This window comes from Saccopteryx bilineata, chromosome 7 (assembly GCF_036850765.1).
Source record: "Saccopteryx bilineata isolate mSacBil1 chromosome 7, mSacBil1_pri_phased_curated, whole genome shotgun sequence".
Classification (NCBI taxonomy): Eukaryota; Metazoa; Chordata; class Mammalia; order Chiroptera; family Emballonuridae; genus Saccopteryx; species Saccopteryx bilineata.
In genome coordinates, this window is record NC_089496.1 from 99,036,808 (window position 1) to 99,049,184 (window position 12,377).

At 41.8% G+C, this 12,377-nt stretch overlaps 1 protein-coding gene across 5 annotated transcripts in view; it reads left to right on the forward strand.

Annotated features, from left to right (window-relative positions):
- Positions 1–12,377, forward strand: part of VTI1A (vesicle transport through interaction with t-SNAREs 1A) — a 394,338-nt gene that overhangs the window by 7,643 nt on the left and 374,318 nt on the right. For all 5 annotated transcript variants that reach the window (XM_066238519.1, XM_066238520.1, XM_066238517.1 and 2 more), the window contains exon 3: positions 5,168–5,278. In XM_066238519.1, the coding sequence (XP_066094616.1) occupies positions 5,168–5,278 (111 nt within the window). The remainder of the gene's footprint in view (positions 1–5,167; positions 5,279–12,377) is intronic.

Sequence of the window (12,377 nt, forward strand, 5' to 3'; positions counted from 1 at the left end):
TTTTTTTTTTCTGATTTACTTATTTCACTCCATATAATGTTATCACGATCCCACCATTTTGTTGTAAGTGATCCGATGTCATCATTTCTTATGGCTGAATAATATACCATGGTGTATATATGTGCCACATCTTCTTTATCTAGTCTTCTGTTTATTTTATTTTTTTTTTTTTTACAGTGATTATCTTGGGTTGTTTTTTTTTTTATTAAATGGGATTCATTTATATCCAGCTCTAACTTTTATTCCTTAATAATACTTTTTATAACAACTGTCAATAGCTATTGCTTGTTAAAGGCATACTGGGTACCAGACACAGAATAAGTGTATTATTTGCTTTATAATATTAATTTTCACAGAACCTCTGTGAGACAAGTACTATTTGCCAAAAACTGTTAAGGATCTGAGATTTTCCCCTATTTTCTTACTAATAAGTGAGCCTGCCACAATTTCATGGATGTTGACAGGAGATATAAAATTCCTAAGTCTGAGACCAAAGGCTTTTATTCCTCGCAGCAGAAGCCGCTGCCAGAGTTTGAGCATCCGTGTTAGTTCCCCGAGCCCGGGTTTGCACAGGGCTGTTGCGGGTGGGCCTAGACGGATGCCTACACCCACAGTGGAATATCTCCTGGGAGAGGAACGTGGGGCGTGGGAAACTCACAGCTATACAGCAGCCTGTCAGCAAGCTGCTCTTTGTCCCAGTGGGACACATTGCTTCTTCCCCCAGAATTGCCCCTGGCAAATACAACCTTGGTTAGGGCCTGGCATTCTTGGCATGCCCAGCAGGACTTATAGGAGTCTAACAAAACCATGGAGGAGTGGTTTTCGACAGACATTGTTATTACACCACTTGCCCAGTTCTGTAGCTAGGAAAACTGAGGCTTAAGGAAGATTAAGTAACTTGTCCTAGGTCCACACCCAATAAGTGGTGGAGTAAAAATTTGTAACTGTATATGCTAATCCCAGAGCTCTAGCTCATCTACTACTTTTTAAAATATAGAAACATTCATAAATCAAGCAGCAAAAATATATAGGGGTTTAAAAGCCAAATATGGCAAATATAATTCAACTTGTTACTTCACTGTGGCCCTAAATGAGTGTGCTGCTTTTCTAAATACTGAAGGGTCTACCCGGTGTTCCTGTAGTATCACTTTTCATATACTGAGGGTGTTTCCTGAAGTATGTTTCTGTTAACTGGTGCTGCCTGTTCAAATACTTTTGGGAAACTAGCTTAAACAGAGTTGGCAGTTGGGGACTTACTCGGTTGTTTTCTACAGACCTTTCTTGAACCCTTAAGTGGACTAAGAGGAGTTTTGCACCTCTAAGAAGGGACTGTAGGGGCAGCTAGAGCATGGAGCAGGTCTCAAGCTAATTTCTCAGTGTGAGTTACATTTATTGGAAGGACCAGATCGGGGTGGGCGTGGGTCTCTGCGCTTGGCGGTGGGAAGGAGTCGTGGCTGTTCCCTCCGTGCAGTCGGCATTTCCTGTCCTGGAGCGTTCGGACGCTGAGGAGCGGAGCCGCTGCTCTGTCTTCTCCACGCCTGGTTCTTCTCTAGGCGTCAGAATATCTGATGCCCTCCATACCCTGGAAGATCTGCTCCTGCTCTGCTGTGACAGCGTCGCTTCTGGAAGCTGTCGAGACAGCTTCTGATGTTGGCGTGTCTTTTTTTATTTTTTTATTTTTTTTGTCTTACATAAAATGCACACATTTACTTGTATTTAGTGTTAAACATATTGTATTGCTCTCACGGAATTACATTTTAAAATGTGTGGCGTTCGTGGCTCTCTCAGCCAAAAAGGTTCCCGACTCCTGCTCTAGCAATACCAAATTATTTAACTTGTCCAAAATATATTATGAAGTTTTACCAGTTGGTATACATGCTAACCCTGTTTTCTTTTGCCTTTCATCCTTCATCCTTATCTCCTGCTTGACTGTTAAGATTTAGTTTAACTGTTTGAGGAATTTTCTTTTGTTGTGCAGGTAGAGTTCAGTGCTCTGCCTTTTTGTTCCCATAACAACTTGTGTATTCCTGAATTACAGCTTTTATCTTCTCAGATTTTTTTTTTATATTTAAGTCTGAACGATGTTTTATTTTTAAAAAATTACCAGATTCCTTCTGTTACATCCGTCTAAGATTCACTCTTTTTTTTTTATAAATAAATTTTTATTTTAATGGGGTGACATCAATATATCAGGGTACATATATTCAAAGAAAACATGTCCAGGTTATCTTGTCATTCAACTCTGTTGCATACCCATCACCCAAAGAGAGATTGTCCTCTGTCACCTTCTATCTAGTTTTCTTTGTACCCCTCCCCCTCCCCCTCTACCTCCCCCCCCCCCCCCCATAACCACCACATTCTTGTCCATGTCTCTTAGTCTCGTTTTTATGTCCCACCAATGTATGGAATCCTGCAGATCTCATTTTTTTCTGATTTACTTATTTCACTCTGTATAATGTTATCAAGATCCCACCATTTTGCCGGAAGTGATCCGATGTCATCATCTCTTATGGCTGAACAGCATACCATGGTGTATATGCACCACATCTTCTTTATCCAGTCCTCTATTTTTTTCTACAGTGATTAAAGCCTTAAAGCAAACTCTTGGCCAATACAGCAAGAATCCATAAAAGAGTAGTGTCCTGACAGCGTCCCTTCCTGAAGCTGTGGAGACAGCTTCTGATGTTGGCGTGTCTTTTGAAGTTTCCTCTTTTTTTTTTTTTCTGAATGCTTTTATCCTTTTTTTTTTCCTTCTCTTTTTCTTTTTATATTCAACTACCTCTCTCCTGCTTCCTGGCCTTCCCGTACAAAGACTGAGCTTTAAAAACTGTGGCTGCTGGTCAGGACACTTCCTTCTTCCGGTTGGCGGACTTACGGTAGATAGTAGATATGAAGTATAACCGCTCAATTCTTTGGATCTTGAGTTGACATCTTATTGTTGTTGAGTTCTCAGTAGCTGCTTTCTTTTGCCATCAAAATTTTATGTTTTGGTTTTATTTGTTTGCCTTCTTTTGGATTGATCATTTATTTGACGATGTTGGAAAGCTGGTCCACTGATAACCAAGGTTTTGCTGTACCAAGAAGTTTAAAACATAACCATACCCTCATGGAGTTCCCGGTCACTTTGAGTTGTTACTAGCATAAAGAGTTTTGTCTGTGATGTGCTTTATGTTTGTTTAAAGTGATCAGAAAACTGATTTACTTCATTCTGATGACATCCGTGTTAAGGACACTATTCGTTATATTACATACTGTCCTTCTGATGACGACCTTAGGAGAAAAGTGTTTCTTTTCTTATTTGACTCCTTAGAATTAGCTGTCTTTCTGCTGAATACTGGTTTATATAAATCTGGACACTGCATGTGTTTAATTAGCATGTCTTCCATTTTACGTTGGCCATGTGAACGTTGTGACAACACGGAACAAGTGCATGTAATTACTTTTATTCCTTGTGTCATTCGAAGTGCTTGTAATGTGTTTTCGTTTTTCTTTCTTACCTACTTTTAGTTTAGTTTTAAGTGTCCTTATAAAATACCTTAAACAAGAAGATACAGGGTGGGGCAAGAGTAGTTTTACAGTTTATACAATCATTAATAAATAATAGTACAGTAATAAACTCTGTGTTCCATGTACTCACAAACAAACCTACTTTCACCCCACCCTGTACTTAAGTCTTGGGTTTTCACTTACATAGACTTTTTCAGTGATTTGTCTGGATGACGCTGTTCACCTTTTTAGAATAAGTATTTAATGATGATTTCAGAAAAGTACTTTAAATAATTGCCTTACTGTCTAATTTATTGGTGTGTCACATTTATGTTGAGACATGTCAATAATTTAAAAGTTCACCACTTAAATCAAGGTTCATTAAAATTGCCTTTTTTTTTCTGTATTAAAACTGAGGCCTGTTAATTAAAACATGCTTTTCTCCTTTTCTTTTTCTTTTCATATTCAACTACTTCTCTCATGCTTCCTGGCCTTCATGTTTTTCTGGTTCTATATTTAGTCAGTCTCTAAAACTGGATAAGAGCTTTTTTAGTGACAAGCTGATAGTGTTCATGGAAATACTTATTAAAATGCTTTAAAAGGAAAAAATATATATGGCAATGTCTCTGGATGTGAATTTATCAGACATGGTGTGAGCCAATTCGTTGTTGTTGGTTTTTAATATGAAGTATAAATAAGATACTTCCAATACTTTGCACCATGCTTGCTGCGTCTTTTCTCTTCCTGAGTAATCATCGCTACTGTAGTTAACGTGAATCTAGCTAGCAATTATCAAGTAAGAAACACTATTTTAAGCACATTATAGGAATTACCCCACTTAATCTGCACACCTGCCCTACAGAAGACATACTGTTTTTAGAAATGAGAAAAGTAAGGTCCAGAGAAGTTAAGAAACCTGTCCAAGTTTGTATGACTAGTAAGTTTTGGAGCCCACAATGTGAACGCAGGCGTCTGATGTATGATGGTTCTTAACCATCATAATACTCCTGTATTGCCTGCCATTAACTGCTCATGTGTTGTATTCAAAGTATAATATAACGACAGGTTGTTTGAAAGTGCCCTGCTGTGATTTCAGTGAGCTTTGTGTAGTTTAGCATATTACTGTATCCACTGAACTCCAGATCAGCAAATGGTTATAAAGTTTAAGAAGTTCAGCTGGAGGTTGAGATCACATGTGATTTTTCTAGTCAAAAAAGACTTTCCAGAAGAATTTCTACCAAATGACTAAGGCTGGGCAGACATTTTTTATTCAGTGTTAGAAATAATAGCTTGGTTTATCTTCCCATAGTTCTGGTGGCTTACAGTCAGAAGACCAGACTGGGTGGGACTGAATGATGGGACTCACCAAGCATGTTAAAATCATTATTATTAAGGATGTTTGGGTTCATGCATATGTCATAATAGGAAGTCTTGAGAAGTGCGTGCTTTGGTACTCCGTGCACTCATTGGTCAACACTCAGCAGCTATCTGTCCACCTGAACGGAAAGGTAAGCCCAGAAGTCATCCCACGGTGTTACTTGATCCCAGGCAGTTAGCTGCCTGGACCTGGTTCCCCTGCTGTAAAACGAGGAATTGAAATGAAATCCTTTCAGCTGTAAACACCTGGTCAAACACAGAATAAACACATGGTTTAAATCACGTTTTCCTTCCCCCCTTCCAGCTGGAGCAGATGGATTTGGAGGTCCGAGAGATCCCACCGCAAAGTCGGGGCATGTACAGCAACAGGATGAGGAGCTACAAGCAAGAGATGGGGAAACTCGAAACAGATTTTGTGAGTCAGATTCTACCTTCTGTCATATTTACCGATCTTATACTGACCATTTCCTTGTTTATTTATTTATTGTCATTTTTTCCATGTACCTCACTCAGCTTTAAGTGTGTTGTCTTCAGGAGCTTGTGCAAAAGACAGGCAGCACCTTGCATTGTGTGTGACCTGCTTCAGCACCTTGCATTGTGTGTGACCTGCTTCAGCACCTTGCATTGTGTGTGACCTGCTTCAGCACCTTGCATGGTGTGTGACCTGCTTCAGCACCTTGCATGGTGTGTGACCTGCTTCAGCACCTTGCATGGTGTGTGACCTGCTTCAGCACCTTGCATGGTGTGTGACCTGCTTCAGCGCCTTGCATGGTGTGTGACCTGCTTCAGCGCCTTGCATGGTGTGTGACCTGCTTCAGCGCCTTGCATGGTGTGTGACCTGCTTCAGCGCCTTGCATGGTGTGTGACCTGCTTCAGCGCCTTGCATGGTGTGTGACCTGCTTCAGCGCCTTGCATGGTGTGTGACCTGCTTCAGCGCCTTGCATGGTGTGTGACCTGCTTCAGCGCCTTGCATGGTGTGTGACCTGCTTCAGCGCCTTGCATGGTGTGTGACCTGCTTCAGCGCCTTGCATGGTGTGTGACCTGCTTCAGCGCCTTGCATGGTGTGTGACCTGCTTACAGAGCTAGCTCAGGATGGAACATAAGGGGATATTGGGTTCATGATGCACAGATATTTCCAAATCGTGTGGCCCTTTGAGTTTGGATAGTATTTATTGGTATTTAGCATTTGTTAGAATTTTGAAATAGTTTCAGGCCTTACGTAGTGTGCATCTGTTACAACGCAGGTTCAGGGATAGACTTAGACTGCTCATGAATGTCCTAAAATTATACCATCACACAGCGACATATATGATGGTGGTCACATACAATTGCAATGGAGCTGAAAATTTTCTGTTACCTAATGGTGTAGCTGTCATTATGTCAGTGGTCAGCACATGACTCTCATGTTTGTGGTGATGTTGGCGTAAACCTGCTACACTGTCAGCCATATAGAAATACATAATTCACAGCACGTAATACTTGATAATGACAATAAATGACTATGTTACAGGTTTAGGTATATACTATAGAATACTTTCTATTACTATTTGAGAGTGTGCTCTTTGTATTTACATAAAAGAGTTTGCTATAGAATGCTACACTCTGCTTGTTGGCAACCGCCCCATACATCCCATGTTTACCACGTCTCTGATTACATCATTTTCTCCTGGGCTTGAGCTGATCTCATGTTTGTTCAGCCTGCCACTGAGCACACAATACCCACTGCTGATGTTGCCCAAAAGAGGCCATCTCAGGCCCTGGCCGGTTGGCTCAGTGGTAGAGTGTCGGCCTGACGTGCAGGAATCCCGGGTTCGATTCCCGGCCAGGGTACACAGGAGAGGCACCCATCTGCTTCTCCACCCCGCCCCCTCTCCTTCCTCTCTGTCTCTCTCTTCCCCTCCCGCAGCCGAGGCTCCATTGGAGCAAGGATGGCCCGGGCACTGAAGGTGGCTCTATGGCCTCTGCCTCAGGCACTAGAGTTGCTCTGATTGCGGCAGAGCGACACCCCAAGATGGGCAGAGCATCGCCCCCTGGTGGGCATGCCGGTGGATCCCGGTCGGGTGCATGTGGAAGTCTGTCTGACTGCCTCCCCGTTTCCAGCTTTGGAAAAATACAAAAAACAAAAAAGAGGCCATCTTGAGTGATTTGATCTGAAATCAAAATTAGGAGTAATTAAGGACCACAAAGATAGACAACCAGTGAGGGTTATTGTTCGCCGGTCAGGCATGCCCAATTCCACCATGGCTGTGATCTTGCAGAACAGAACAAGGTGACAGAAGCTATTAAAGTATACGCTTCATTGAAGGCAATGAGACTTAACAAAAATTAGGGAGGGGCCTATATCGGACATGGAGAGCCTTCTGGTGGCCTGGAGTGAAGACCAGCCACAGAGCGGGTCGCTCTTCGCACCATGACAGTCATGGCCGAGCCAAAAGTGGTTTTGCAATGTTGAATGGTAAGGCTGGATTTCTTTTTGTATTTAAGTTACTTTTGTTTTTAAAGGAAGGAAGACTATCCTCTTACAGATAACTTTCTTGTGGTGATGTACCCCCTGAGAAATACTGAATCCCAAGAGAAAATAGCAGTATTGGTCCTTCCTCTCTCTGATTCTGAAGCAGCTCTCTGATTCCTGTTGTGACAGCAAGACTTTGGGGGGCATTTATGCTAATGGGGAAGGGCAGAGGACAACCCAGTGCTTTTTTCTTAGACCCCAGTTTCCACTTGCTTTTTTTCCCCGCCCCCCCATCTCTGCCTTCTCACACATACCTGGGCTCTTAGGCATTTCACTAACCCCCCTCTTACTCCGTGCACTGCCACCCACTGCTGTGGCTTCAGTGAACACAGCTGTACTCACCGGCACTCCTCAGCCAGACCTCTTGAGAGCTCTAGATTCCTTTCTCTCTGTTTACTGGGCCCCTCACCCAGAGCTCAGCAGCGCAAATACTTAAATCCGACAGGTACCGGTCCCTTCAGAGTCGTTGTTCTGATGTCCCCTGCATCGCCTCGCACGTGCAGTCGGTCCCTGCCAGTTCACAGTGCTGTCCCTCCACTCTCCTGCATTCACCCCACTGTCAGAGGCCTCTGTGCTCCCCATTCCGGATGTTTGTAGCCGCCTTTCCTCCTGTTCCTCCCCCGCTGAAACCGCCTTCCCCACCGCATCAGCTGTCTTCTCCCCCACGGAGCCGAGTGTTTCCACTGCTCCACCAACGCCTGCTGAGTAAAATCCAGGCCAGCGACTAGGCTTTCGGCTCCATTGCTTTGTCACATGTCTAGTAATTTTATCATATGCTTGATATTGTGGGTTATGCATTGTTAAAAGCCTAGATTTTGTTATCTTTCCTTTAGAGCAATGTGTCTCAACCTTTTTTGAAAATTATTACTACATCTCTTTTTTAAGACTTTTGGAGATAATTTTCCCTTCCTCCCCCTCCCCTAAGTTTCCATACTGCCACTATTCTATGGTCTGTCTGTACACCTGCTATGTACTGTGGCCATTTGCAGGCCACACGTCTTTGCGATATCCAGGATTCTCCTCCCAAGAACCAGTGCTGTGGGAGGCCCACAGGCATGATAGCATCTCTGTCGACAGTGCATGCTTTAGAGAATATTGAGCTTTATTTGGGCAAGCAGCTAATTTGATAACAGATCAGATCGATCCTTCCACGGCTTATTATTAACCTTTGTAAGGCCGTGTCTAGAGCAGTCCTCCTTCTGCCATGTGGTCTCTCTCGGGTTCCATTCGAACGCCTGGAGCATTCGGTGAACGCGCTACGCACCATTGGTGGGAACTCGGTCTTCCTGCTTTGGGTGACCTCCAGGATCGATTTCACCACAGCCCTCCATACTTGTTCTCTGCTAGACCTCATGAGCTCTTGCCCTCTGCATATGCAAGTTCATTTTCAGCCAAAGACTTACGGAGCCCCCTTTATGGATTTCTGAGCCCCTCTGTGCACGGCGCCCTTGTTTCCATCCCCTGCTGCAGCGCAGCCATCTCGGCAGCCTCGTGCCCTGCAGCCTCGCTGCCCTGCCTGCCTCCCGAGTCCGTCTGGGCTGCTCCCCACGTGCTGTCGCCCGGGAAGTGCTCCCGGTTCCAGAGCCAGGGCCTTTGCAGGTCTCATTTCCGCATTTCTGCCCTTCCAGCCGTCCTATGCTGCCATTGTCTGACCGTAAAACAGTTCCTTCATACATTTTGTCCATTTTTATAGTTGTTTAGAATAGAAAGGCCAGTCTTGACCAACCACTCTGTCATGACTGGCATGAAAGTTCAGTGTAGTTTTACTATTTATTAATCCTTAGAATAACTTTACATCTGAGAATGAAAAAGTAATAGTCTGTTGTTTACAATGACCTATCATAGAATGTAATCTGTAACGGAATAAATACCTACTCAAAAGACTTTGACATTCAGGTTTTAATTTGTAGTTATAATTGTTTTTATGTTCCCTTTTATGTTGTTGCTACTTACGATGACTATTCACTTGCCTAATTCCATTCCTCTTGACTTTTGGCTTCATATAACTTAATATTTCTAAGTTTGGTCTTCTTATGATCTCAGAATAAGTTAGAAATATTAGGTCCAGAGAAGTTAAAATGCAGTCACATTATTTTTTCGGTGAGGAAATGGAGGACCAGGAAGACCAAATGGCTTCCCTTAAAGTCGCGCTGCTGTTTAGAGCTCGGACCAGAATCAGATAACCTGAGGACGTGTTCTGACATTCTCTCCACGGTTCTCTGCAGCTCTTCACCCCCAGCTCACACTTCTGTAGAGGTCAACTTAGTAACCTTTCCATGCATTTGAAAACAACTTTAAAAAATACTAGAACTCATAAATCTGAGCCGTTTTTGTAATTGCTTCCTTCAATATTTGTGTGAGCTCAGCTAGGCATGGTTATGTCAGGGTATTGCAAGAAAATGAACCAGCTAAAAGAGGATGAAATGTAGTTGAGGATTTCTCAAGTTGAAGATTATTACTTATTTCTTGAGAAAATAAAATTAAACAAAAAAAACCCTAACTTTATACAAACAAATAAGAAAAGAAAATACTGACTTTGCATATAATATTTAACCAAGTCTCAGTAACTAGAAAAAGAAAGAAACAAGTAAGTAATGCACCAGGATAAGGTTCCTAAAGATATGAGGACATGGTGGAATGGAATGGCTTTACATCTCTGATCTTGTCCTGTGATGCTGGCGCCATCTTGTGGTTTATTTATGTAGTTGCATATTTCTTTTTTCTTGTAGCAAAGCTGAATTTTATTTGAGACATGCAGACAGATCAAGGATTTGGGGTGGATTATACTGTAATGAACGTTAGAAGAAGAGCTTTTTAGCTCTGTCTCAAGTTCACTTCTGTCCCAGGTCAGTGATGCCCGATGCTGTCCTTCCCCTGTTTGGTAGGCTATGTGATGTGATTGTTAGACCAGCTCCTAGTGCAGAGCTGCCTACATCAGAGAATGGCACTTCTATTGACCGTCTCAGCAGTGAGGCGGAATGGTCCTAGAAACCCAACTACTTGCCGACTATTGGAGTTGGTCCCTTAGGTCAGGGTTCAAAGGATGTTGCGGAACAGCTTGAAGCTTTTACTGCTACTACTACCCGGACTCTCTTTTAACAGGTGAATGGACAACTTGAGTATCTGAGTTTATGAATAAAGCTGGTACCCATATTCTATTTTTTTAAAGTCTAAGATAGACTAAAAGAGTGCAAACAAGAAAGGTGAACCCTTTTAAATTTTGACTTTTGTAGAAAAGTTAAGAACTTGATGCTTCTGTTTACATTTTATCTTTTGTGTTCTGATTCTTGGGCTATTTTGCCTCTATTCCGTGGAAGCTGTAGAAAACCGTGAAAGCATGTTTGGGGAGCGAGATTGCGTCAGGGGCAATATGTTATAATTATAGCATCAGCTTACCTTTCTTGCGTAAACATAAGTGAATTCTATAATAGAAAGAAAAAAGAAAGCCAGACTAGAGAGAACAGTCCTAGAAAAGAAAGTTTCCTCCACTCTGTGCACTTAACAAATGCCTTCCATTGTAAAAAATTGTACTCGTGCTTGAAACTCTTTGAAAATAATGCCTGCTTATTATGATTATACTTAAAGAAGAGCAGAAAAAGAAAAAATAACCTTAGCTGTATTACCCCAAAGACCCACAGTTTATCATTTGATTTGTTTCCTGCAATCTTCCCTTTGCCTCCCCTTTGCGTAATTTATTTTACATAATAATGATGTTACTCTACCCACATTTTCTACCTTTTTATTGAAAAAAACCCCCCAGATTCTAGCACTGGTATTTCTCATTTCTATAAATCCTTATTTATTTATTTATTATTGGTGACAGAGACAGAGAGGGACAGATAGGGACAGACAGACAGGAAGGGAGAGAGAGGAGAAGCATCAATTCTTCATTGCAGCACCTTAGTTGTTCATTGATTGCTTTCTCATATGTGCCTTGACTGGGGTACAGCAGAATGAGTGACCCCTTCCTCAAGCCAGTGACCCTGGGCTCAAGCTGGAGAGCCTTGCTTAAATCAGATGAGCCCGCGCTCAAGCTGGCATCCTCGGGGTCTCAAACCTGGGTCTTCCGCATCCCAGTCTGAGACTCTATCCACAGCGCCGCCGCCTCTTCAGGCTCATTTCTATAAATTCTTAATCATTTTAATGGTTACGTAATATTTCAGTCAGTGATGTTGGTTCTTTTGTTGTATCCTAATATATTTCTATTTCCTCATTCTAATTAACATATTAGAACAGGATTATTTTCATCAAAAAAATTCATCATTTCTCAGAAGGCTGATTACTGAATCAAAGGCTATCAATAATATTCTAGCTCTTATTAAAATATTCCTTGGAATTTTTATTGTGACTCATCAGGTAATTTTGTTTTTATTTCTCCATATTCTCTCTGTGTTAGAATATGATTTCAGAAATAAAAATCATAGACCAGAGCTCAGTACTTTATATGCATTATCCATTTACTCCACAATTATGTGAGAAAGATACTATTATTAGCTGTCATTATGGAGATTTTACAACTCTGGAATTAAATACAATTCAGATTTTTTTACAGTCCTCTTTCATGGCAGATATAGTAATGTCGGTAAGGTAGGTAGCAGTTAAACACAGCGTTCAGTGTTGGGTCTAAAATTGAACTCATTTTCTATTTTCAGTATTTATTAATCAGAAACTGAAAATATTTTAGGTATCTGGATATGACCGTGACCTTTAAAGGAGAACGAAATACTCTATTTATGTGCGTGTACATGATTTTCTTTGTTTGCAGATCATTTCTTAAGATCATGGTTTCAGAGGCTCCATTAACATTAAGTGAAATTGTTAGAAAATCATCAAACAGTTGGCCGCCTTTGTTTGTAGGCTTCTCATTCCAGGTTTGACCTTGGTAAATCTTACACTCACAAAGTAGCCTCCAATAATTTCAAAGGCCGACACAGGAAATGGACACACCGGGCAGAGAAGAGACCAAAGCCTATTTTCGACTGTAGCGATGGCTTCTGGGCTG